Raw genomic sequence first — 27275 nt, 5'->3', positions numbered from 1 at the left:
TGTGCAACAAATCACCAACGATTCAGGGTATACAAAAGAAACTCTGAATCCTGTTGACATTATATTTTCATGTTGTTTCCTGCTTATTTCTAAATAATAATGTTAACAGTTGGACTCTAAATGGTGAATAAAGTTCACTTAACCGTCTGTAATTCGCCCAGAAAATATAATTAAAAAGGATGTTACCACAATAAGCGGAGCAGTGAAGTGGTGGGTGATTCCGACTTCCTTGTTGAGGGCTTCAATCCAAGTACTCTGTAATGTACAAGCCTTTTGTACATTTCGGTCAGTAGACAGTGAGATGAATAATTCACTGTCTGTCTTTTGTTAACCCATTCTGTCATTGAAACTATTTAGTCGTACACAAACATGAGGCTGCAGCCATTAAGCTTAGAACACCTTTTGGATTGCCTGGTCGTATCCCGTATCAAGCCCTATGCTGGGAAATCACGACATATTGTAACGTTCAATTTGTGTAGGACAGTCTATTGTTTGTTGTTTCAAATTACCACTGACATATGTTAACAGCCAATAGAGAAAGCGACAGGTTTCAACATGAGTGGGTGAGTGAGTATAGTTTTACGCCGTTTTAGCAATATTCCAGCAATGTCACGGCAGGGGACACCACAAATGGGCTTCACACATTGTACCCACTGCGGGAACCGAACCGGGTCTTCGGCGTGACGATCGATGCTTTAACCACAAGGCTACCCGAGCGCACCCGTTTCAACATAAACAGGATGCAAATTGTCAAAATCAATTGTATAATGTTGGTATGAAAAGGTAGTATTCCTTTACGCCATGACAATGTACAGCAATATACCTCCGGGTCCCTGATGATAACTGTATCCCTACACTGACAATGATCACCAATTTCACCCCTTTGTCGACTCCTGTGCTTGACGTGTTCATCACTCCTCCTGGTTCATAGACCATATTAATAATGGTTATTATTGAAATACAGAAGCTCACACCCCAGCCTTGCCCCCTCTTGTCCTTTAAATTGATCAAGAGTAATAATGGGCGTGCTTAAAGGCATTATTACATGTGACCCTTCTATACCTAGCTGCCTAGTCCATATGAACCATGAGTGAGTGAGTATGGTTTTACACCGCTTTTAGCAATATTCCAGCAATATCACGGCGGGGACACCAGAAATGGGCTTCACATATTGTACCCATGTCGGGAATCGAACCTGGGTCTTCTGTGTGACGAGCCGAACGCTTTAACCACTAGGCTACCCGACCGCCCATGAAGATCCAGGGTAGAGAATAGGTCTTCAGCAACCCATTCTTGCCGTAAAATGCAAGTGCTTGGCGAATAACAGGATCGCTGACATGGTTGAAGCATGTCATCGTATTCCAATTGTGTCGATCGATGCTCATGTTGTCAATCACAAGATTGTTAGGTCAAGATTCGATTATTTACAGACCGCGTCATATAGCTGTAATATTGCTGAGTGCGGTGCTAAACAAAGAAAGAGTGAGTGAGTGAGTGAGTGAGTGAGTTTGGTTTTACGCCGCTTTTAGCAATATTCCAGCAATATCACGGTGGGGGACACCAGAAATGGGCTTCAAACGAAGAAAGAAAGAAAGAAACAAGCCATATATTTCTGTTTCTGACACTGAACTGAGGGTCTTGTTGCTAACTGTAGTTAAATACTGAGAGCAGAGCTGTACATATTTGGCAGTGTTTTATCTTGATCTGCTAAATACCTGCTGACTGGCAACTGCTTCTAGCAACGTTGGCCACCCATCTCACCCGGAGAACACCAAGAATCGGCTGTTTGAAGCCACAGTTGAACCCATAAATTTGCATAATCGGCAAACATGCCAATCGGCTGGCTGCTGGGCAACAGAAACATTATGTTGAGCATTTAAGGAAGACATGTAGTTTTGTAACTGAAAAAAACCACACTTCCTCTTCCTTGTTGTGTTACCCATAAAGTGAGAATAGAGCCACAAAGGCTTTGTAGGTCACTTGAAATTTTGTAGAAATACTAAACTTTAAATATTTGATGTCACACAAGGGAAAACAAAGCTAAGTAGAATGCAGAGCTCACAACAAATGCCCACACTGCATGGACACTACACATCAATACGTGAGTGAGTGTTCACCACTTTGAACAATTTTCCAGTAACACATCCACACATGAATAACTGTTGGAAAAGAGTGGCACAGTTTAAAGTTGCACTGTTGCCATGGTTGCAAGAGGTATTCGAAGTTCAAATGTTTCAGTCTTGCCAAATATCACAACACACAAAATGTAAGACATTGCTGTAATTGTAGGGTTGGTTTGGTTTGTTGTTTAACGCTGCTGTCAGCAATATTCCAGCTATGACGGAGGTCTGTAAATAATCGAGTCTGGACCAGACAATCCAGTGATTAATATCGTGAGCATCGATCCACGCAACTGGGATATAATGACATGCATCAACCAAGTCAGCGAGTCTGACCCCCGATCCGTTAGTCGCCTCTTATGACAAGCATAGCTGCCTTTTACAGCAAGCATGGGTTGCTGAAGACCCCGGATCACTTGTAATTGTAAGGTTATGGCTACCCTGGCATTGATGTTTAAAATCGAATAAAAATTCTGTGAGCACTTTTAAAGAGGCCATATTTGCGATTATCTATGTTCCAGTATCAAAAGCCTTGTGGTGTCAGTGCATCACCTAAAAACATTAAAGTTTCTTCAATATTTGTTTAACCCTGTACTCAGCAATATACCAGCCATAAGACAGCAGCCTGTAAATACTTCAACACATAGCTGATGCGAAAACATCTGAACAGAGCAAGCGCTACTTTCCATTTATTGACGGTCACACAGCTAAGATACAACTCTGTACCAAACGATATCTTGAATAGAGAATAAGAGAAAGATTTACTACCCTTTTCCAGAAGACTATGGCCCAGTCGTCTAAGGCGCCGCGATTCGCTGTGCAGAGTTGAGTCCCTTGGGCACACCAGAAACCTATGATTGTGGGTTCGAATCCCGGTTCACCCCGATTATGTTTCTAAGTTTGTCAGCACCATACCCGTGCTCGTGGTTTTCGCCCAAGTTGTAAACGTATGAGACCTGCATCACTTTGGGCTTTCCTCCCACATTAAGCTGACATGCCGTGATATGACTATAATTACATCCACTCACTCACACCATGACCAGCAGAGGATGCTGGGGACCCATAGTCAAACACCAGGAATCTCCATGGTGTTTGTTTCCTCAATAAGAAGGTCCAACAGATTACAGCCATTGCATCTTAAGTCACATCTTAAGCCTCAACTAACATTAACCCTAAACGACAAATGAAAATAAGAATGATAAGCAAACATATGCAGCTAGTAGTTTCCAAAAGGACATCCGCACATCTAATGTTCAATACCAGTTGTTTGATTAGCATTATTTAGAAGTTGACGGATGACAAAGTCGCCACAATTAACGGATAAAAACTTCTTTATTTACTGTGAAGCCAACGTTTTGGCTTAGATCCTAATACCGTTGTTAAGGATCTATACTGAAACATCGCATTCACCGTAAATAAAGAAGTTGTTGAAATTGTGTCTACTTTGTAATGTTCAATACCTGGAACAGCCTAGAACGAAAGCTGCAACAATCACAACAACAATAAACATTTTTACATAATTGTTTATTTGCATGAATAGTTTTCAGTTATCAAGTTTCTTTACATCTATTCGAAGAGAATGAACATTTTGAATGACAGGACATGAGTGAGATGACCATCAACAAGCCAACCCATCTCAGGTGTAGGTCTGTCGTGCAGATTTACTTCCAAATCAGCTGTCTTACCCGCTTTCAAACAAGAGTGGAGTACCACTACCCATAAACCATGTCAGTTGTTCTTCCACACTCCCGGCATCTATAACTGAGCATGACACAACATGTTATACATCTCGCAGAGCAGAACGACCTTTAACTCTTTTGTCATGATTTTTGTGATGAATTAACATATATCAACATTTATACAATGGAGGTCTCAGTTACTGCCACACCATTTTGTTGGTAACCACATTTCTTGCAAAATAAAACAATATAATATTTGGCAAGAGTAGTTTGATAAGGATTCTTTGATTCAAAGCTATCTATTATCATTACATATTTTCTTCATTACAAAACATAGATATTTACAACAATGAAATTTGTACAGAAAAAATACACAAAAACATGACGAAGTAAAATGAATGAAAAACAAAACAAAACACACAGAGGGTAAAGAATGTTTTTCAAATAAGGAAGTTGCTGCCAGACCCGATATAGCCACAAAACACGGAAATGGTATGGCATTAGAACTGATATTCAATTAATTTACATTTTACATTCAATTCAATAAAACCTTGCAACAAATGACATCTATATACATTTAGTAACAATATACATAAATATGAACCCGTATCATGTTAAATTTGACTATCAATAAAATTCTTTCATCCACAAATGTATGCAGATGCAGTTTTCAAAGAAAAAAACTATGTATACAGACTCCCTCCTTGGGGGTCTTACTCAATGGTACGCTAGTGCCACAGTATGCTGAGTGACGTACCTGGCAGAAAGTCTGCAATATCAACTGTAAAACTTAACATATCACAGAATAGTAGGGTCAATGATGAAATGAAATAGACATTTTGCAAGCAATTGAAACGTTTGTAGGATGTTTCCTGTAGACTAGTTGGAAATAAAAATGTCTAATAATCTTATCTTTCCGTGTTGCTGAGCTTCCACCCTTCCTATGTGTTTCACATCAGTTCAATCACCAATTGTAGGTATATTAAAAACAATCACACAGACTTTGCCCCGACTACTAAAGACAGGGTGGACATGCATTTCAACTTCCTTCCTTCAAAGCAACATTCAGGTCAGATGTACCCCACAGTTGATATCCACAAGCCAGCCGTATCTTCACTAATACTACGGCTTTTGAATGTCACTTAAATATATTTCATACAGATTTGACAAAATAAGAAAAAGACATTCACAGATGTATTACAAGAAGTCTCCCAATGTAAACCCAAACTCGGTCCAACACTGAAAGTATATTTGAAGACAGCAACTCCATCAGCACTTTTGACTAATGACTACTCAGATTTCTTTTTCTTTGAATAGAATGTGTGACAACATATTTTCCTTGCTACATAATGCCATGGTACAACTGGATTTCACGACTTCAGATGAGTCCACACACACCAAGCATCCATTCCCCCACTATCTGGGGAAGGTAAAGTACACTGACAGGCCACTTTTCTGAATGTTTAGTCAAGTCATCTTAGTGGGAAATTCAAGTCTTAAGAAGCTAACCTTCATTCTTCTCTAAAACCATAGAGCTTTCACTGTTCACAGATAGTACTCCAACACCATGATACTGGCTGTTACCTTTTCAGGTGTATGAGAATGTCTGTTACCTGTACTGAGGTTTTGAGCATGGTATCAAATTGTCCAAATACACAGCCTCAAGTACTACTTTAGTTGGGTTGAGTTAACAGAGAAACCATCAGCTCAGTTCTAGGGTGTACAAGACCAATGACTCACATCTGAACAACAGCTGGATAAGCCAAAGCATGGGTACCTGACTCACATCTGAACAACAGCTGGATATGCCAAAGCTTGGTACTTGACTCACATCTGAACAGCTGGACAAGCCAAAGCATGGTACCTGACTCACATCTGAACAGCTGGACAAGCCCACATCTGAACAACAGCTGGATATGCCAAAGCTTGGTACTTGACTCACATCTAAACAGCTGGACAAGCCAAAGCATGGTACCTGACTCACATCTGAACAACAGCTGGACAAGCCAAAGCTAGGTACCTGACTCACATCTGAACAACAGCTGAATATGCCAAAGCTTGGTACTTGACTCACATCTGAATAGCTGGACAAGCCAAAGCATGGTACCTGACTCACATCTGAACAACAGCTGGACAAGCCAAAGCATGGTGCTTGACTAACATCTGAACAACTGCTGGACTAGTTAAGCATGGTTTGTTTGTTTCTTCTTTAACGCCGCACTCAGCAATATTCCAGCTATATGATTGTGGTCTGTAAATAATCGAGTCTGGACCAGATAATCCAGTGATTAATATCATGAGCATCGATCCACGCAATTGGGATACGATGACAAGCATCAACCAAGCATGGTACCTGACTCAAATCTGAACAACAGCTGGACATGCCAAAGCATGGTACCTGACTCACATCTGAACAGCTGGACAAGCCAGAGCGTAGTACCTGACTCACATCTGAACAGCACTACAAGCCAAAGCTTGGTACCTGACTCACATCTGGACAGCTGGACAAGCCAGTGTGTAGTACCTGACTCACATCTGAACATACCAAAGCATGGTACCTGACTCACATCTGGACAAGCCAGAGCATGGTACCTGACTCACATCCGAAGGGCTGGACAAGCCAGAGCATGGTACCTGACTCACATCTGAACAGCTGGACAAGCCAGAGCATGGTACCTGACTCACATCTGAACAAGCCAGAGCATGGTACCTGACTCACATCCGAAGGGCTGGACAAGCTAGAGCATGGTACCTGACTCACATCTGAACAAGCCAGAGCATAGTACCTGACTCACATCTGAACAGCACTACAAGCCAAAGCATGGTACCTGACTCACATCTGGACAGCTGGACAAGCCAGAGTGTAGTACCTGACTCAAATCTGAACAGCTGGACAAGGCAAAGCATGGTACCTGACTCACATCTGAACAAGCAGAGCATGGTACCTGACTCACATCCGAAGGGCTGGACAAGCCAGAGCATGGTACCTGACTCACATCCGAAGGGCTGGACAAGCCAGAGCGTAGTACCTGGCTCACATCTGAACAAGCCAGAACGTAGTACCTGACTCACATCTGAACATTCCAAAGCATGGTACCTGACTCACATCTGAACAAGCCAGAGCATGGTACCTGACTCACATCCGAAGGGCTGGACAAGCCAGAGCATGGTACCTGACTCACATCTGAACAGCTGGACAAGCCAGAGCATGGTACCTGACTCACATCTGAACAAGCAGAGCATGGTACCTGACTCACATCCGAAGGGCTGGACAAGCCAGAGCATGGTACCTGACTCACATCCGAAGGGCTGGACAAGCCAGAGCGTAGTACCTGGCTCACATCTGAACAAGCCAGAGCATGGTACCTGACTCACATCTGAACAGCTGGACAAGCCAGAGCATGGTACCTGACTCACATCTGAACAGCTGGACAAGCCAAAGCGTAGTACCTGACTCACATCTGAACAAGCCAGAGCATGGTACCTGACTCACATCTGAACAGCTGGACAAGCCAGAGCATGGTACCTGACTCACATCTGAACAAGCCAGAGCATGGTACCTGACTCACATCCGATGGGCTGGACAAGCCAGAGCGTAGTACCTGACTCTCATCTGAACAGCAGGACAAGCCAAAGCGTAGTACCTGACTCACATCTGAACAAGCCGGACCGGACTCACATCTGAACAAGCCAAAGCATGGTACCTGACTCACATCTGGACAAGCCAGAGCATGGTACCTGACTCACATCTGGACAAGCCAGAGCATGGTACTCGACTCACATCTGAACAAGAGCTGGACAAGCCAAGGCATTATACTTGCCTCTTCAACTCACATCTGAAGAAATGCTTCACAGCATCACTTTACTAGCATATAGGCCCAGCTGGAATGCTTACAATACAAACCTTGGACACACACAAAAACAATAAATACATGATGATATACAAATCTTAAACATAGACCCGTTTCATTCATGAAAACAACAACAAATGAAATGAGTGATGTATTTCCATGTACATTATAGTTTAAACAGGGTATTCATGAGAGCACCATTTATTGTTTCTCTGGTAAAGACACTCCCAATTCCCCAAAATATTTTGAAATGATGACATCTTATCCTGTTACTAGACTAAATATGAATTTTTTTCCGTCTCACTTAAGTTATTTTGGCAATTTTAGTCAAACCAAGAGTGAAAGTTACACATCATACAACTTTTACTCAAAATATTCCTTGGGAAATATTGTCAAGAAAACAGCTGATATAGCCCCACGAGACAAAGTCCTGTCATTATGCACCCTGATATGTTTGTTTGTACCAGAAGGATGTCGGAGAGCTACACATCCATGTTAAAGTGGATGCTACTGCCATACTACCTTAAGTTTACCTTATTTCATGTGAAGATATCCGATTGGTTGGTTTTTGTTAGCTTTTCCAGAAAGCAATCTGATTGGTTAGAAGCACCCCATTGTATAATGGTATAAAAGTGTGTCCATTTGTTACCCAGGATGGAGATGATTGGACCAAGCTCAGTATATACAACTACATACAAGCAATCTCATTAAAATCAGATCTTAGTTCTGCCTATTGCTAAACAAAGATCTGAGGACATCCTCTTACTGGTCACGTCAGACCGACCTTTCGCGAACTTTGACCGACCAATGGAATGACTGTCAAGAAGTCGACATTAGCCAGTCAGAAGGCAGTTTTCTCATGCTTTACGGCACTAATTTCAAATTGGCGACTACGCTTCGAAACATATTTTGACAAATTCTCGATTAAAAATTTGAAACCTGAACAAAGGAACATTCTGGAATTGCTAATATATGGTCTAGATTGTATGGATTCAGTCGTTTAGCCCGTAATAATCATTTGGAATACCCGTTGTTAAAGTTTTCAACGTTGCATGATTAGAAATCACATTCCGACTGTCACTTTCATGATCTGGTAAGAGAAGCTTTGATTGGTCGGACGAAAGGTCGTTCTGACGTGACCCCTAATGGGATGTCCTCAGATCTTTGTTTTGCGGTAGCGAGAACTAAGATCTGATTTTAATGAGATTGACATACAAGACATCAGGGAATATACAGGGCATGAACAGCAATGTTGGTAGTTGTGTGACAGACACTGGACATCTGGGTTAATCTGTAGACAGGTGCAAATGTATGGGAGTCACTGAATATACCACTCAACATTAGAGATGTGAACATACCTCAGGCTGAGGGCAACAGCTTATGTAACTTCAAATGATGCTTCAAATGTGTTTTTTTAACTTGAAATGAGCCTACAAATGTGTTATTTCACCTTCCACTGAGGCTGAAAATGTGTTATTTAAATATAAAATGAGCCTGCAAATTTTACATTAATTTAAAATGAGCCTGCAAGTGTGCTAATGTAACTTGAAATGAGGCTTCAAACGTGTTATGTCAATTTGAAATGGGGCTTCAAACGTGTTATGTCAATTTGAAATGGGGCTTCAAACGGTTTGTCAATTTGAAATGAGGCTTCAAACCTGTTATGACAATTTGAAATGGGGCTGCAGAAAACAGTTGGTTGTGAGTATTGACATACAAGCTCACAATCTCCTTAAAGAACTAGCTTTGAGTGAAAATATATTTTGATAGTCATATAAGTAAAGTATGGAAGAAGTTCAACAATTTCTACCTTTAAAATAGCTACTTAGATGGTATTCTACAACACTACAGGTGAGGCAAGGCATTACCACCATGTAATGGTTACAAATGAGTCAAAACTGTGGTGTACGAATGAGAGAATGTACATTGTAAGTCACATGCTGCATGGTCAAGTCACTGTGTCAAGAAAGTTGACACACAGCAAGTCACATGACACATGGTCATGTCACATCATCTGTATTTGTATTTAGGTGTAGAAATAACAAGCATAGAAATATACAAAGACTCTGTCATCCAAAAAAATAAACACAAACTATGTACAGAATTATACACAAATTGACAATAAGATTGTAGTGAGTTGACCCTGTTTAGTTCACAGATTATGTCGGACATCAAGGAGAGGATGCACGAGAGGATGCGCGAGGTGATGAGGCTACACAGCATGATCTAACACTTGTGTTCCTCACTGCAGTCGACGTACTAAACACATGCAGACAAACAGTCCTCTGTGACCAGTTCTCAAACTTTGGCACAGGCTATGACCATTTTGTATACGAGAGACATCCAACAGGTGACTGACCTCACCGACACACTGTCATGCCCCCAGGGTGTTCCGAAGATGGACAGTCACATTATTCTGATCAACAGGCAAATGGTCTTTGTTTCAAGTGTACTTGTATCTCATTGAAACTATTGTGAACTGCCCATATAACAGTGCAGGCACTATCTGTCACGTGATCAGCACGATCAGAAAATTCCACCACTACTGCTTCCACGATTGTGGCGTTCCATCTTCTTGTACCATCCATCGGAACCTACAATAAATAATCCTACATCCTCTCTCGTGACTAGATGAGCTTCACCCCGATGGACGAGACCTCCTACTTCAATGGAAAATAGTGAAAACTGCCAATACATTATTACACATGCAGTTTCCTCTGTGAAATCCTCTACTGGATAATGCAAAACTACGTTTTTGAATCCCTGAAAATGTTTTGGCCCAGGAAATACTTGAACTTATTGAGCCAATTGTCAGTGCTGACAGCATCATGCACGCAGATCCCTTCTGTTCATATGGATTTCAGTCACTCATCATTTGCACTTCATCTGCTGAAACTCTCCCCATGACTTTTGCATGTCAGTCTAATGATATCACATCACTATACAGGTTAAAAGTATGCTGTGAGGAGCTTGTGGAAGATGGTGGCCGGAAGTTGAGCATTGACGTTGACTGAGAGAGAAAATCAGGAATCTGAAATAAACAAACAAAATGTATCAACACATTAATTTGAAATAATATACATATAATATACATGACTTAATTCATTCAAGATTTTATTTAAAAATTCTCCACATATACTAGTTTACAGATGAAAGGGCGAGGAGTTGGTTAAATAACTTTAATCAGTACTTTAGATGTTTCACAATGTTGCAGTTTAATGTGGGATGACTGATCACTGACATCTACTACTTCAGCGGATGAGCACAAGAATGCTGCTGACAGACCAAGGCAATGTTAGCACAGATTCAATTCAAACCAATGACGAGCAGATCCTTCTTGTGTAAGGGATACAACTCTGCACAGTGAATTGTGGTATCTTGTCCATCAACCCACTCATGCCTCTTTGATTGAGGTGACCTTTCTCAGATGTCAATGTAGTGTGTCAAAGAATGGTAGAAGCACAAAATAGTCACATAGTCATATCACTCTCGTGTCAAACTTGCATTTCTAATGCCTTTTGTAATTGTCTTACAGGACTTGAGAACAGGTGCTTCCAAAATACAAGGGTCAAACCAAGTGTTTGAGGGTTCTATGGTCCTTAATCTAAGGTATTGGAATCTGGGTCCTAATCTTTAACTTTTAATATTAGGGTTGTACCATTTGTTTGTTGTTCAATACCACTCAGCAATATTCCAGCTTTATGACACGGGCAATAAATAAATTAGTCTGGACCAGACAATCCAGTGATCGATACAGTGAGCAACGATACACGATTACACATGCAATCAACCAAGTCACTGAATCTGACTACGCGATCCATTTGGTTGCCTCCTACACCATTAGGGTTCCTCGGGGCCTATTCTAACCCTGAATCACGGAATGACAAATACCATGTGTTTGAAACTAAAGAGGGTCCTGTGGTATTTGAATCTACAGAGCCCTAATCTTTAACTTTTAACATTAGGGATGTGACAAGAGGCCCGAGACTTTTATGCTACATTTTGAACACTGCCCATCCATGCATGTAACCACATCACGTGTGACAAGATCAGTGAACAGAAGAGGGAGAAGGGTCATACTTACGCCTACCTCATCATCTGACGCTAGGATCGGCAACAGGTCATCATCTGGTACAAAACAACACTCCATTAAGGACACAACAAATAATTGTTCTTCAACTCCTTTGTGAGTACACAAAACGAATAAACAATTTGAACATATAGCAAGTACAGGCAATAATCTTTGTCCTCACAACTGTGATTCTACAACCAGACCCCTACAGCTGCAAGCCAAAAGTGTGTGAGCATGGTTTTACACCGCTTTTAGCAATACTCCAGCAATATCACAGTGGGGGACACCAGAAATGGGCTTCACACATTGTACCCATGTGGGGAATCGAACCCGGGTCTTCGGTGTGACGAGCGAATGCACTAACCAATTGGCTACCCCACCGCCCCTGCAGCCAATAGGGTCTCCAAAGCAGAAACTAATGAAAACTTATAACTGGATGAGAATGATACACTACAAATGATACCAGGGTAATAGAGAGTGATGGAAAGGAGTGATTTCACATGGCATCCTGTTGGTATCGAGGGTTACGTGTCTCTTTCTCACTTTGCTAACTTTGTCTCCATAAATTAATACTGCAATATTTGCACTGTTGGGTGTCCCCTTATTTTTCGCTAACAGTAAAATTTCTCATACACTAAAACACATCCAATGTTTCTTGGACTTATGTATACAAGGATAAAACAAACTGAAGCATTGATCAACTCATGCTGTTAGTTCAGATGAACAAGGCGCTTCATCCGTATCAATGTTTTGTTTATGTTGTTAATCAATGAAGCAGAAACATCTCCCTCGGGGGGGATGAAGGATGAAATGGACGAACAGAACACAACCCATCCACAAACCCCAACAAAGGAGACTGACATCATTCACAATGATTTAGACCGGACTAACTTGAGAGGCATGGAGAATTTTCAGAAAGGGCCCTTGAACTCATTTGTCAGAATTTCCAACTGCTCAGGTAGATCAACTATTTTCTTTTTTCAAAGATACTTCTGTGGCAATTTGAGGGGCAGACAAAATAAAATGCTGTCATTGTTGATTTAAGGTCAATTAAAAAAGATGAAGTGAGCATCCAGGATGTTATTGCACAAGTGTGTAATTTCTGTGTTAGTTGTTCTAATTTCCTAACACAAAATCTTCAAATTCTAGAAAACGCTGAAATGAGCATATGGATCAGAATTTCAGAATAGTCCTTCCTCTTGAGGTTCACTCACTAAACACAAGATAAAACTAGTCCAGAACTGGTGCAGCACAAAGGAGACTAAATGTCTGTATTTCCATGCTCTGGTCATATTATTATCATGATTATTGATAGGAGCCACATATATTATCTGAATAATACTAATAATTGTCCAGATTTGCATATACCACAAAATAACTTCCTACTTCATGTTAATTTGGAACGGGAAAGTGGATAGATTGTGTCCTGAGGTCACAACAGTCAACAACAAAGAAACAAGAATCATATCAGCAGTTCAACATTAACAGAACCATTTCAAGCTCACTTGGACACTTCCAAAATTAGGTTCTTTTGCCAAACAGCAGTTTTTTCTTTTGGTTTCTCAGTTCTTTGACTGCCGATAGTGAACTGAAGAGGACAAATGAAATGGGATTGACAGGCCTGCAAGTCAACTTCAGAAACTGCAGCAAAGTAAGTACTTAAATTACATTCATTTCAACTAATTATTAATAAAGTAAACCCCACAAGAAGGTTGTTCACCAAATTCACCAAGAGAAATTCTCAGTTTAACATACAGTCAAACATCATTGTGTCGAAGTTGAAGGGACCTTCATAAATACTTTGAGTTATCCGAGGTTCGACACAATGAAAAATGATGATAAAGAAGCAATATGCAGATATATACATCAAAGTTTGACACAACGGTGTTTGACTGTATTTTGAAGTTTGGGTGGGCAGTATTCTAAGTCAGAAAACTGTTTCACAGACAGGCCTGATTAATTGTTTCTGCTGACAAGAACAGTAAGAGTAACGAGGTACCTGTGGGGGAGGGGCTACTTTGAACTGCTGTGCTGCATGTGGGATAGGGCTGTGCAATGGACAAAGCCCTTTAATTTCAGTGTAATGAATGCTGACTTATTCATAGAACAACTTGACCCTCAAAAGAAACATTCACTGACACAGGAGGGATCTATATCCGATACTCAACATTCTAACTTACCAAATGAAGGCACATTTGCGAAGGGATGAAAGTTTGAGACCCCATTCCTGTTGAGACTTGATGCTAGGGATAATGGAGCCGGTCGGGGCAATGTCAGACATGACGACATTGGCACAGCCGCCATCATGCTCAGGGGTGACGTCATCATGGGATGGACGTAGCCAAACGGGGGATACATTTTCGATGTCTGAAGATGAGTGGGTAATGGTCTTGGTACTGGTGACCGTTGTTTGGCAGGTGGTGATGATATTTTTGTCGGTGACTCTCTTTTACAAGGTGAGAGACTCTCACGAGATTCATGTTTGACTGTGGCGCCAAAATTAATTGGTGACTGCAGACGAGATTCCACTTTTGGTGGTGAGGCAATGTTGTTTGGTGACCGCAGTCGAGACTGATAATCGAACAGCGATGCTGAGCTCAAGTGGGATTGTGACCGCAGTCGACACAAGGTGTCCAGTTTAGGTGAGCTGAGGGGTGGTGAGCATAAACCCCGCGGTGACTCCAGAATCCGAGGGGAGCCTATGTGTGACGGAGATCCCAGGTTGTTAGGGGTGCTCGTGTTAGAGAGTGAGGGGGAGGTCGAGGGAGTTCTGTTAAAACAAAACAAAAGTCAGTATAAACTGGTGCTTTCAACAATCTCAACAATAGATTGTGAATGTGATGTGTTTACAAAATAATCATACAAAATATACTATTTACAATATATAAAACATGGGATATTTTCAAAAACAGTGTGGTCGTACACAAAGCCAGTCTAAAATTGTGTCAAATATTTTTCAAACCAAACTGAATATTGTTTTCAGAGGGACTATTCTGCAAATGCATCACAGACATCATCAAACACAATCCCATCACCATCAGTGGGGCTAATAGAGTGCAAATTGTTGACAACACATTAAGATGTCTACTCTATGCGTATTTCGTTGTGGTCCTGGGACACACCGCGTCGCTGGTAACACTTGGCCCGAGCTCTGCAATATGCATACACATTGGTCATACTCTGGGATCTTCAAAACAAAATACTTGGTAATAGTCATGATGTAGAATGACAACTCTTTATCAGCCATGGTAAGGAATCATACAGTAATTAACAGCTGCATTCAAAACACATTTTTCAAAGACAACGTTACAATAATGTGATATTGAGTTTGGTTTAACGCTGCTTTGAACAGTATTTCAGCAAAATCACTGCCCTTCAGCTTATTATGGCTGGAAAGTTCAGGTGAAATGATACATTGGTGCATCGTGTGTCTTCATGTGCCAATACAATACATGATACATTTTTTTCTGTATCGATAAAAGACGACACACTTACTAAAACACATTACTGCTCGTTGAATGACTCCAAAGTATTTTTGTCAGTCAAAATTCGCAAAATGTGTTGTAATTAAGTTCACTACTTAAAAGTGAAATAATTTTAGTCAAGCCATTTCCACATAAATATGCATATCGTGACCTATCGTATCGTATCGTGACCTTGATGTATCATTTCACCTCTACTGGAAAGCTTGAAGTGATGCAGGTCTAGATGCTTACATCTTTCGTGAAACCCACAAGCAGTTTGTTTACTGTGTTGTGGCTGTTCACTAAATTTTTCAAATAGGCATGTTCTTTTCTTGGCATTCAAGTACTATACAAGGACTGTCAATGGACATCATGGTCTTGTTAATCACTTTTCACTCCAAGTCACCAATAATTTCAGACACTTCTAAAATGTGTAAAAAACCTTACAAGCCATATTTAATGGTTGTCAGGCATTGGATAATTTTCTTTCTAGATAAATAATGAATAAGATGGTTTTGATACAATTTTACTTCTACGTTTTGTTTTTTTAAATTTGGGTCCATCACAAACATATCGAGCCATTATTATGATATGGTAATTCTTCTTTCATTTTAGCATCTCAGAACTCCAAGGTCAAATGGCATTTGCATGTTCCCTTCTGCTATTTAACTGAATCTTAGATGAGACAGCCAAGATAGACACTGCCTTGAACACACAAACTACTCAAAAGTTACAGTAGTCAATCTGTCATGTGATGCGGCTGAGTTCCATGTACAACATCTGGAACAGGCAGACAAATGGCTGTGTCGAACCCAATCTTATCAAATCAGATCAGAGTTCCCGCTACCACCAATCCCATTAAAATCAGATCAGAGTTCTTGCTACCGCTAAACAAAGATCTGAGGACATTCCATCACGGGTTACGGCAAAATGACCTTTCATCTGACCAATCAGTTGTCCCTTGAAAGTGATCATGATCATAAGTCGGAATGTGATTTCTGATCATGCAAACTCAAAACATTTAACACGGGGTATTCCAAATGACAGTTACAGGCTTTATAACTGAATCCATACACTCTAGACCATCTATTAGCCATTCCAGAATGTTCGTTTGTTCCGTTATGAAATTATTACCAGGTAATCGAGAATGTCAAATATGTAACAAAGCGTAGTCACCAGTTAGTGCCATAAACTACTAGAATGCTGCCTTCTGATTTGCTAATGTCGACTCCTTGTCAATCTTTCCAATGGCTGGTCAAAATTCGGAAAGGTAGGTCTTAGGTGACACGTAATGGGATGTCCTCAGATCTTTGTTTAGCAGGAGTGAGAACTAAGATGTGATTTTAATGAGAAAGGCTACCGCAAAACAAATATCTGAGGACATTCCATTACAGGGTGCTTGATCTGTACATGTTGAACTCGGAAAGAGCTAGCCAATAATTATTTCCTGAACACCCTGACATTTTTACTACAAAATTTATCACTCAAACCAACAATCATGACTTTTTTAAATTCCTCTCATCAAGTGACAGCTGACCTCATGGTCATTTGAAATTACAGGTGGCAACAAATCTCATTAATATGCATGAATATTCAAATAGTGGAGCGCACAGGTAATTCCTGATACAAATTATCATACAAAATTCAGATTGAACTTATAAATAAAGAAAATAGAAGAGACATGTATGATTGTACCAATCAGATGACAGAGGACCAAATCAACATGCGATGATGATTGAACGCCTGAGAAAGCACAGGGACGAGAATGCTCTTAAGTTTTCCTGTAATTTTTGTTGTCTCCAGTTGACGTAGACAGTTATATGACATATTGCCTCCCAAACAGGTGTGGCCTATTTCCAAAGTCTTTCTGATTGGATCAGGCTGCTGGTATCCATATTTTAATGAATAATTTACAACTGGTTACAAATATAAACTGTAATTCATACTGATAGAAACCCTTTTAAAGGGGAAAATAGTAGCTACCTGTTCACTGGGCCTAACAAGTCTGGCCGACATTGCACATGGTTAGGGTTTATAGAGAAATGTTATTTTTTATAGTTTGTTATTATTTAAGCAAGTGATCAGAATGACCTTGACATATTATTTATATTTTATTGATCGCGTCTATCGTTATCGATTGTTTGCACCGTACTTCCTTGTAGGTGACCTCTATACTTGATGGCAGTCAGCCAAAATGTTATAAATCTAAAACCCCATGCTAGAGACAATGTATGGCATTATCTTATCATAACACACGCTTTTAATACTTGTCTCATGATGGTGACCTTGACCTATATATGCAAAAACAATTTTAAGGTGTTAAATGGAAAAGTGCAGCAAAGATGGACAAATCTGGGTACAAAATCCAGGTTCAGAAACAATATTTCTTTCTGCTCCACAAACACCAAGTATATTCTCTGGTTTACAATGGCTGATAGGTGGGTGTCTCACTACATCACACATACAGCATATCATCCTGGACTACTTTCCCCTTGATGAATATGAGGGCCATGTTGCTACATTTTGTGTGTCCAATGTTCATCAAGAGAGGCAAAACATGATGAAACTGCATCTTTGTTGCAATGTGTGTGCTGGGTCATGTTAAGCTGTGTTGTCCCATGTGTTTACAGAAGTTACTTTGGTGTTGAATTTCTCTAAGAGATGTAACATGTTGAATCTATGCACTTTGAAAACGCTTATTCGATTTTTGCAACATTTGGCAAAATGGCCACAAAAATCAAAATGTTCTAGGTATTTAGGTAGAGATAATCAAATGCCACATTGTCGTCACACGGGTTCGTTTCTCGTTGGACATGTTTGGAGATGGACATGAGAACTAGAACACATTTCTTCTGATGTCGAATTAAAGTTGATAGTGTGTTTTCATTGTGTCAGTACAGGTAGTGGATACATTCATAAGGTGGACAGCAATGTAGCGTAGCCTTAACTTTTCATTCGATGTACAACCTTGATAGTCCATAAACCTTTAAACTGGGAACCCTACCTTCTGGTCGATGAAACTCTCACATGTCTACCAAGTCCCTTCAGTGTTCACGTGTCATAAATCAAGATGATTTCATAGAGAAAAGAGGGTATCATTGTATTTGTAATTCACAACAAATAGACTAACAGATTCAAATTTGTAAATGTTTTAAAATGTCATTGAAGCAGTCTGCAATGTGTGGTTTATTAAATAATTGCTGTCAACTCTTGTGAAAAATTGTAAGCAAATATTAGCTCTTCCATTTGGGAAATTCAGTGTCAATTCCAATCGTAAGCTCGGACTGGTGAATTGTGTGGAATTGGATCAGACTGTTGGAAGGCCTTAGCTTTTCTCATCCACAGAAACAAACCTATGTGAGGTGTTCCACACACCTTAGCCAGTGAGACCGGATGGTTCCTTGGTGATGTCAGAGTGTAAGCTGCAACAGTACCTCTCACCACGCTGACACAACCACAACATATATTTGTCTTGGCTATTCCACCTCCTTCACAGAACTAGCTTGATCTTTGTGCCCAAATAAAAGACGCTTGGAAAGGACAACAGACAAAGAAGGATCTGTTTTAATGATAACTTTAATTACACTTTGTACAAGTCTGTATAAGCCCTTTACCAACTGATTTGACAAAGAGAAATGAGTTGGTTGGAGCCGCCATGAATGACCAGTGGATGTTATAGGCAAGAGATTATGTACAGTTAGAAATGTACACGGAATATTGGTTTCCTAGTGATTAATGGACAACAAGCAAGAAGCAGCGTCTTTTACAAGAGCACAAAAATGCAAGCTAGAACTGCTACTAACATCATCACAAACTCCCTGCACCAACTTCATGAGAACTGGAGTATTGTTCGGAGGCAGATGATAACTCTCTAAGTGTCATCTGTCCTTAAATTGGAATTGATGTCTGTTTAAAAAAAAAGACGATTTGGGCAGTTTCGTTAATTTTGTCTACAAAGGTTTCACAGGAATGTTTTTGCTCAAATTGGAAAGAAACGCATACCTGTGAAGTTTTGTTGAGCCCATGAAAAATTCCATGTTAAAGTTGAAATGATGTTGAGAAGCAGAGATTTGCTATCTACAATGCAGATTTCAAATTTGAAGCCAAACATTCGCCCCAACATAAATATCTGACACTATGTACATAATCTCTTTTGTGTGAGACATGAAAATAATTGATGCAGTTGAATCTGTTTGAACATACACACAGCTAACAATACATGCAGGTGCGTGTAGGAGCAGGGAGAGATTCAATAAAAGCAAGAAAACAGCCATTTTTCTGCTGCCACTGTAGAGGAACATAAATTTCACCCTTCAACAATTAGCAAAACAAAAGCACTTTATAACATGGCTTTGTGTTCATTCATGATGAAGTCTCCTCCCGCTCCACCATGCATCCTCTGATAATACGATGCATCAAACCGTGTCTATCAAGTCTTGCTTTGACAAATGAATTTGGCAACAAATGATAATTCTGATTGATCTCATGGATTTGTTTCACCATTACAACTTAGAAAAGAAGGTTATTGCTGTGTAAATTTCCTAGTACTCGACAGCTGTTTATTCATCCTTTATTGGTGTGGAATATGGTATAAAAGAAACACTTTGTGACACATCTCTGTAACGGCCCTGTATCGTTAATGATAAGATGTGTGAATGTTCCATGTTGGTTTGCTTCTACTAGTATGTACAGTCCACATAATAAATCAATATGTACATTTCTACACATTAAAACACACTTGTACGTACTTCATGTGCTTAACAGATCAAATCAACATACACTAATAAAACAGTTACAGACACTTGGCAATTCAACGTACTAAGTGTTCACATAAAACATAAATATAGTACTCTATATTGCAATCGTACCTACATTAGTACAATATTGGCGAGTCCCAACACGAACAACAGGCTATCAAATCATATGTATCTCCGGCAGTATATTTTACGACTCATGGTGGCAGTTCTACATCTTTCATGGACAATTACCTCAAACTTCCATTGTAGTGAGCAGTCAAGGGTTTTATGAAACAGGAATTTGTGTGTTTGAATGTAACTTTTAGAACTTTTGTTATCAAGCCTTACTTTTGAAACACACCAATTTGGTGGCAAAAAATGGATGGGTTTGGTTGTGACAGTTTCCGGAGTCCTGATGAGGTGTGATAAGCAATGGGTTAACAACTTGGGTAAAGGTAGACAACAATGTTTGACAACATTGAATATTACTTATTCCATATGTATCTAGTGAACATGATGGCACAAAAACACACCTGAAGCACTTGCAAGATATGAAAAATAGAGTAGAGCGGGTGTGAGGAAAAGGGTTTGTTTGGGGCAGAGGTGGGGAGGGGGCGGGGGTGGGGTGGGTGAAGTTTTGATGGGGTATTGGAGAGTGAGAGTGAGAGTTGAACAACTGGACATCTTTATTGGGACATACAGACACACAATTGGGGAAGGAAGGTCAGGTGATCAAGGTTACTGAACTATGGTCTTGCTGGAAAAAGGCCAAATGGGAAAAGCGTTTTCAATTGTAAAAAATATGTGCACAACCATAAATCAGATTTGATATTTGTCAGAGTATATAAAGATTTGTACGAAATCCATTTGGATTTAAATTTTAATTTTCAGATCTGAAATACTGAAGAGAAACAGCCACAGGACAATTTGTAAAAAGGTCACAGCAGTTGCCAAATTGACAAAATGCGTCACCTTAAATGTGATGCATGTGACTGTGGAGGTAAGTTTTTTTATACAAAAAAAAAATATCAGAAATTCGCATTTCTCTGCACAAATACACATTTGTCATGGGTCCAACCTGATCACAATGTACCAAGTTTGGGGGAACCGTCCCCCTTTGATCTCCATCAGTCAAATTCTAGTACAACATCTCCAGGTAACTCATATGCCAGGTCAACAGTGGCCCCCTGCTAAGTTATCACAGCACCAAGCATAGCAGAGAGGTCACCTGTACACTACACTGATCATAGACAACAGACATATCATTAAGAAATAATTCAGATCTACAAATACAATTTCATGCAAAAGGTTCTATCGTTTGCAGGTTAATAAAAGGTTCAGAGCAAATGTCTTGTAATCTTTAATACAGATATGTTTTGGCCTTGTCAATGTGCTGCCTTTGGTGAATAGGAGGACAAAATATTGCGTCATATCGAAGTTGTTTATCAGTGATGAAAATAAAAGTAGGACAGACTTAAATACTGGAATCAATGTTTCAGACGTTCTGTAAGTTTATTATAAAATGCTTGCATTCAAAATAAATACGCCAAATGATACCAGCTTGCACGCATACAGACAGCTGTCTTACTTGGAAGCGTGAGAACCGATACTCAAGCAGAGTCATAAACCTGAGTTTGTTTTTCCGTGGGTTGCCGTTTCACCAAGATAAACCCTGAAGAAACTCCTCAAACTCACGATCCGATAATGCATCAAGATTAAGTGTTCCGTACTGATTGTGACTTGGCCCTTGCGTCTGGGACGATGGTATGAGGGAGGGGGGACGGTGCTGAGGGATAGCAGGGGCAGGAATTGAAGGGGCGAGGGATGGGGGGAGGAGGGAGGGAGGGGGGATAGGCAGCATGCTGCTGGATGGGAGGAGTGGAGGAACAGAGGGCATGAAACTCATGACAGTTGCTGCCGAGGACGACTCGACAGACGAGAAGGAGGCGACTGAGTTGGGGGAGGGGGAAGGGTGGGGTGAGGTAAGGGGGGACTGGGGGTTTGACTGAGTTGTGGAGAGCGCCACCCCTGAAGGACTGCTAGAAACAGAGTGTGTGGAGCTGGCATGTGGGGGCGTCGGCGTGTCCAGGTTTATAACGGGGGGACTCACACACCCTTGTTCTGATGGTCGACTGCTGGACACAGATGCGGGGGGTGATGATTCTTCATCTGAACTGTCAATCGTAAGGTCAATAATTTCGACAGATTTCTTTTTGGATGAACCTACAAACAAAAAGGAAAAAAAAATCCATAAACAATCAAAGTTAAGAATAACTGTTAAAATATTGGTGTATGTCTTCTCGAGAAGCGTGGGGCATTGTTGGTCAGGTTGTAAAGACACCAGGTCAAGGACCAGATCTTGATCATGGCCTCAGGACAAACTTGTGATTGTTTCTTTGTTGTTTAACGAGTAGTCATCAATATTCCAGGCTGATATTCCAGTGATCAGCCTCCTTCATATTTAGCATTAAATAGCAGGTCCAAATAGACAAATCAATTTGGTACACATACAGAACAATTAATCATATCATTATTCCATTTGTAATGAATCATCAGAGTCAATATATCGATACTAAAATTTCCACTCAATGACACCCCTACAATGTAGAAAAGAATGTAACACCAGCTCAAAAGTGAGCGAGTAAGTATGGTCCAGGCTGATATTCCAGTGATCAGCCTCCTTCATATTTAGCATTAAATAGCAGGTCCAAATAGACAAATCAATTTGGTACACATACAGAACAATTAATCATATCATTATTCCATTTGTAATGAATCATCAGAGTCAATATATCGATACTAAAATTTCCACTCAATGACACCCCTACAATGTAGAAAAGAATGTAACACCAGCTCAAAAGTGAGCGAGTAAGTATGGTGTTACGCATCTTTTAGCAATATTCCAGCAATACCACGGCGGGGGGCACCAGAAATGGGCTTCACACATTGTACCCAGTCGGGAATCAAACCCGGGTCTTCGGTGTGACAAGCGACCGCCCCAACGGCACAATAGATGCTCCTGAATAGCAGCCTGCAGAGGAATCTAAATCTAGTGCACTAAAGGTTACCTTTGTCTGATGAGGTGGAGGTTGAGGCTGATGCAGCTGACGAGGAGGAACTTGTGGCTTTCACTGAGGGACTAGATATCACATGTGTTTCCTTGCTGTGCTTCATGGGGCTCCAGCTGCCATCCTCGTGGAACTGAATCTCACTTCCTTCGGGGGACTTCCGGAAGATCTCCACGAAATACCTGCAACAGTTCACAGTTCATTCAAGATTTCCACATCATACAAGCTCCTGTATTCAACCAAGAACAAAGGTATACTGTCAATCTGAACTTTTGTGACACTGTAAAACCTTTTTACAGTATCAAATAAAGCTCTCTAACGCTTGCGTACTATTTCGGTTTTTTTATTCCCGCCGTTGCTCTCATTCGTTTACATAACCGGAAGTACTTCCGCTTCCGCTCATAAAAAATGGACCATCATCATGATCAACCGGACCGAGTTGGGATATTGACAAAATCATATAGTTACCAATACAATACCACAATATAATGAATTTGTGCCAAGTCTGCTAGGAATTGGATACAATATCAAAGATTATCAATGGTTGGAAAATCAAATTGACAATTTACTATACTCGGAAACACAAATATCTAGTAAGGAACTTTGTAGATGGCAAAACTGACAGGCCCTGACACTTCACTTAATTAGACTCACAAATTCAATGAAATGTGTTTACAATGTAACATAAACCACAGATTTTGTGATGGGTTGGGACACTGAAACAAGCAATCCATAACTGGTATAACAAACATATTCAACACAATTGTGTAATGCAAGATTTGAGGTAAGAAGTCATTTTTTCATGACAGCAAAATACTGTTTCTTACATGAAGATGAGAGTTTAAAAAACATAAGAATTTTTCTTTATATTGCTACTGATACTACAGTTAGGAATCGATCAGTCATGGTTCCAAAAGTCTGTAACAAAGAATGATGATTCTGCTTTTGTGTTGCAAAACTGTACACAGATGCCACAGAGGTGACCGCACACATACCCATCTATCAATAGCTTGTCAAAAGGAGCAGGTTTATCACACACAGGGCACACCCATGTCGGCTTTTTCTCATTCATCATGAGGAACGTGGTGGCATCAAAACACTGGAGGTGAGTGCACGTACTCGCTCGACATGGAATCTGCATGCGCATCTTGCCCAACTGGAATCAACACAAACAATGAAAGTCAGCCTTAAGACAACTGAAACATCTAGCCAAGAGCACAACACAATTGATAAGTGATACATATAGGCAAACCATTCCTACTCTCCCATTGCATTCAATACCTTTATAACATCAATCTCTTACTGAAAGTGTGTGTGTGAGTGGTTGTTGTTTTATGCTGCACTCAGCGATATTTCCGCTACAAGACAGCAGCCTGTAAATAATCAAGTCTCAACAAGCATTCATGACCCATGCCAAGATGCCACTCCATCAACCAAGTCACAAGGTCTGACAACCCGATTCATAAAGTTGCTTCTTATGACCAACATTAGTTGATGGGGACCAATTCTAACCCGTGATCCTTACAGGGGCACTAAAATATGCTTTGTTTTGTTTGTTTGTTGTTTAACGCCGCACTCAGCAATACTCCAGATATATGATGGCTGTCTGTTAATAATCAAACCAAACTGGTGAAGACCCTGGACCTTTGTAAGGGGGATGTCACGGAGATGGGAAGTGGAGACAGTATGCGACTTCCAGAAGCACCCTTCTATAATGGAGGAAAGTGTGCAGTTGCTGTGCAAGGCCATGGTCCTGCAGCCTCAAGGTTGATGGGAGGACTTGAACAGGACATAAAGAGATCTCTTAACGGTGCACAGGGCTTAAGATGGATGCCAGCAACTGGATGGTAAACAGCCGATCTGGTTGTCTAGGAATCTGATTCTCCGCTATAAAATCCCAGAGAAGACCCAGGAAAACCTTCCCATTCTGTAACCTCTCAAACTGGACCCTGTTAACGTCCTGCACGATCCCTTGAATATTTATTTGCGAAGAGTGACTGAGCTGACCAAGAAGTGGGTACAGGCGCGCCTTAAAGGGATTGTCCCACTGACATTGTTGAAGGACAACCCGACGTAAAAGGACAGTGACCAATCCGCCATGATGTAAGAGGAGTTCCAAGATGGTTGTGATCTTATCCTGAATCGTCACAACAGATCCTCAACACAAGCCTCTTCAGAAGACTTAGTGTTGGACATCAAAGTAGTCATGGCCTCAGTCGCCAAGAGGATAGTGGAAATCAAAAAGAGCGTCCACCGAACAGTGGTAAAAAATATGATCGATGACATGCATCAACCAAGTCAGCAAGCCTGATCACCCGATCCCGTTAGTCGCCGCTTACGACAAGCATAGTTACCTTTTATGGCAAGTATGGGTTGCTGAAGACCTATTCTTCCCCGGATCTTCATGGGTCCAGTTCTAATGAGGCCTACAGAAAACATTTGGTACTGGGCGGAAGCCCTTTACCACCAGTATGGGGGGCCGGAACCCAGTTGTTTCAATGACTTTCCATGAAGGGCAAAGGAATGTGGGGACTGTCCAGAAATGGTGAATCAGTGCCATGGTGTGCTACCAAAGGCCAGTGATTGTCAATATATAGTTTTCTCTCCGAGATGACATTGTCTCAGTGCGTGTACTTACGGGACAGATGAGAGATACTCGGAGACTTGTGGTTGCTATTTCACTGTCAGGATCATGCGCTAATTTTTCTTTAACTGAAACAAACATGTCACAAAATTTGTTTTATTCTGCACTTGGCATTGAGACAGCATGATGTACCTGCAATATTGATGTCATCACAAGACAATGTTGTCAAACAATTGATAATGTTACATGATAGTGAGTGAGTGTGTGAGTGAGTTTTACACCACTTTTAGCAATATTCCAGCAATATCACGGCGGGGGACACCAAAATTGTGCTTCACACATTATACCCATGTGGGGAATCAAACCCGGGTTCTCATCATGACAAGCTAACGCTTTAACCAGTAGGCTACCCGACCGCCCCTGGTACATGATAAGCAGCTGGGTCCTCACAATTGTAAACATCATAGATAGAACATACATCCTGCCTTGCATGGTTATGTCTTTATTGTGAATAGGTAAATCTGGATACTAATATTTGTTTGATTCAGGAGTATGTTATCATGGTTTGACACCTTACATAAACCAACAATTATTAGATTCAACATTATCAACAGTTGAAGAATAGAGTAGAGACATGTTGATTGCTCTAGAGACACATCGCCAAGGGTCTTAACTTTTGAGAGTTTCGATATTTGAGTCAAGCAACTTACTGAGAGCTCTTGTATGATCTGGATGTCGATTTCCGAACTGTTTTAACCTCTGTAACAATATATCTGATGTCAGTCTTCGCACCAAGTATATAGCCAGACAGTAGCCCTGCAACAAACAAACAATGCATGAGATGTGAACCATGGTCTGTGGGAGCAGGTCTGTGGTGAATCAGGGAGTTGGTGAGTACCTGGTATAACATTTCAGTTTCAACAAGGCACTGGGAATAATTCCCAGTATCCCAGGCCTTAGATGCTTCTACGAGAATGACGCCCATGGACATGACACTGACAGATCAATACTCATTTTGGGGTCCCTCTAGAATGTACACCCACAACCCACAGACCCTGGCACAGGGTCAGGGCTGAAACTCTGTACAGTAGGTTGCAGCGGAGACCCCTGGGCAAATTATATAAATATCCCCTATCATCCACTTATATACATATGCATTACAAACATTTGGTTACTTTTGATAGTGGTAGAACAATTGGCTAAAATTGAGGCTAAACACAGCCAAAATCGAAAGAAAACATTTGTTGTCAGAGCTTTTCAAAAGTTTGTGTAACATTTCCTCTGTAATCTTGAAAAGTGGGATAATCATTGTCAGGATTTCCTTTTATTTTTTTTATCCAACAAACTAGTGTCATGCAGGGGTATTTTTGTTCCGAAGCGCATCAAGACTATTTTGCTAAATTAATGAGTTTCCCATCACCAGAAATACAACTGAACAGAATGTCATGCGTGGAATTAGGTCAACAACTGTCCATCTGTAATATCAACAAGCAACAAACACAAAAGTAACATTTCCAGGAATGTATTGAGATAATAAAATATCCAAAGAATACATCAATTTAAAAAACCACAAAAACCTTTCATGGTACTTTACATCTTTGTCTTATTCTGATGAATCGAAAAATTATACAGGAACAACAAAATACATTGAAACTTAGCTCTATGCAGCTCTAATTTGGATCATAGGTGTAAATATATAAT

General features: G+C 40.5%; 1 protein-coding gene across 5 annotated transcripts in view; it reads right to left on the bottom strand.

Moving 5' to 3' along the window:
• Window positions 1-10501: 10501 nt before the first annotated feature.
• Window positions 10502-27275, bottom strand: part of LOC124134167 (E3 SUMO-protein ligase PIAS2-like) — a 40087-nt gene continuing 23313 nt past the window's right edge. For 2 of the 5 annotated variants that reach the window (XM_046498866.2, XM_046498868.2), the window contains 8 exons: window positions 26285-26390; window positions 25629-25702; window positions 23986-24146; window positions 22991-23172; window positions 22037-22145; window positions 13903-14492; window positions 11735-11778; window positions 10502-10681 (listed from right to left, as the gene is read on the bottom strand). In XM_046498866.2, the coding sequence (XP_046354822.1) occupies window positions 10568-10681; window positions 11735-11778; window positions 13903-14492; window positions 22037-22145; window positions 22991-23172; window positions 23986-24146; window positions 25629-25702; window positions 26285-26390 (1380 nt within the window). In that variant the 3' untranslated portion in view covers window positions 10502-10567. Of the gene's footprint in view, window positions 10682-11734; window positions 11779-13227; window positions 13311-13902; window positions 14493-14810; window positions 14874-22036; window positions 22146-22990; window positions 23173-23985; window positions 24147-25628; window positions 25703-26284; window positions 26391-27275 lie in introns of those variants that run through there. The other 3 variants (XR_006861062.2, XM_046498867.2, XM_046498870.2) reach the window with 3 other exon arrangements.

The sequence above is a fragment of the Haliotis rufescens genome, unplaced genomic scaffold (genome assembly GCF_023055435.1).
Source record: "Haliotis rufescens isolate VD_foot unplaced genomic scaffold, xgHalRufe1.0.p SCAF_1, whole genome shotgun sequence".
Classification (NCBI taxonomy): domain Eukaryota; kingdom Metazoa; phylum Mollusca; class Gastropoda; order Lepetellida; family Haliotidae; genus Haliotis; species Haliotis rufescens.
The sequence above is the reverse complement of the archived record's forward strand: the minus strand, read 5'-3'. Positions and strand labels throughout refer to the sequence as shown.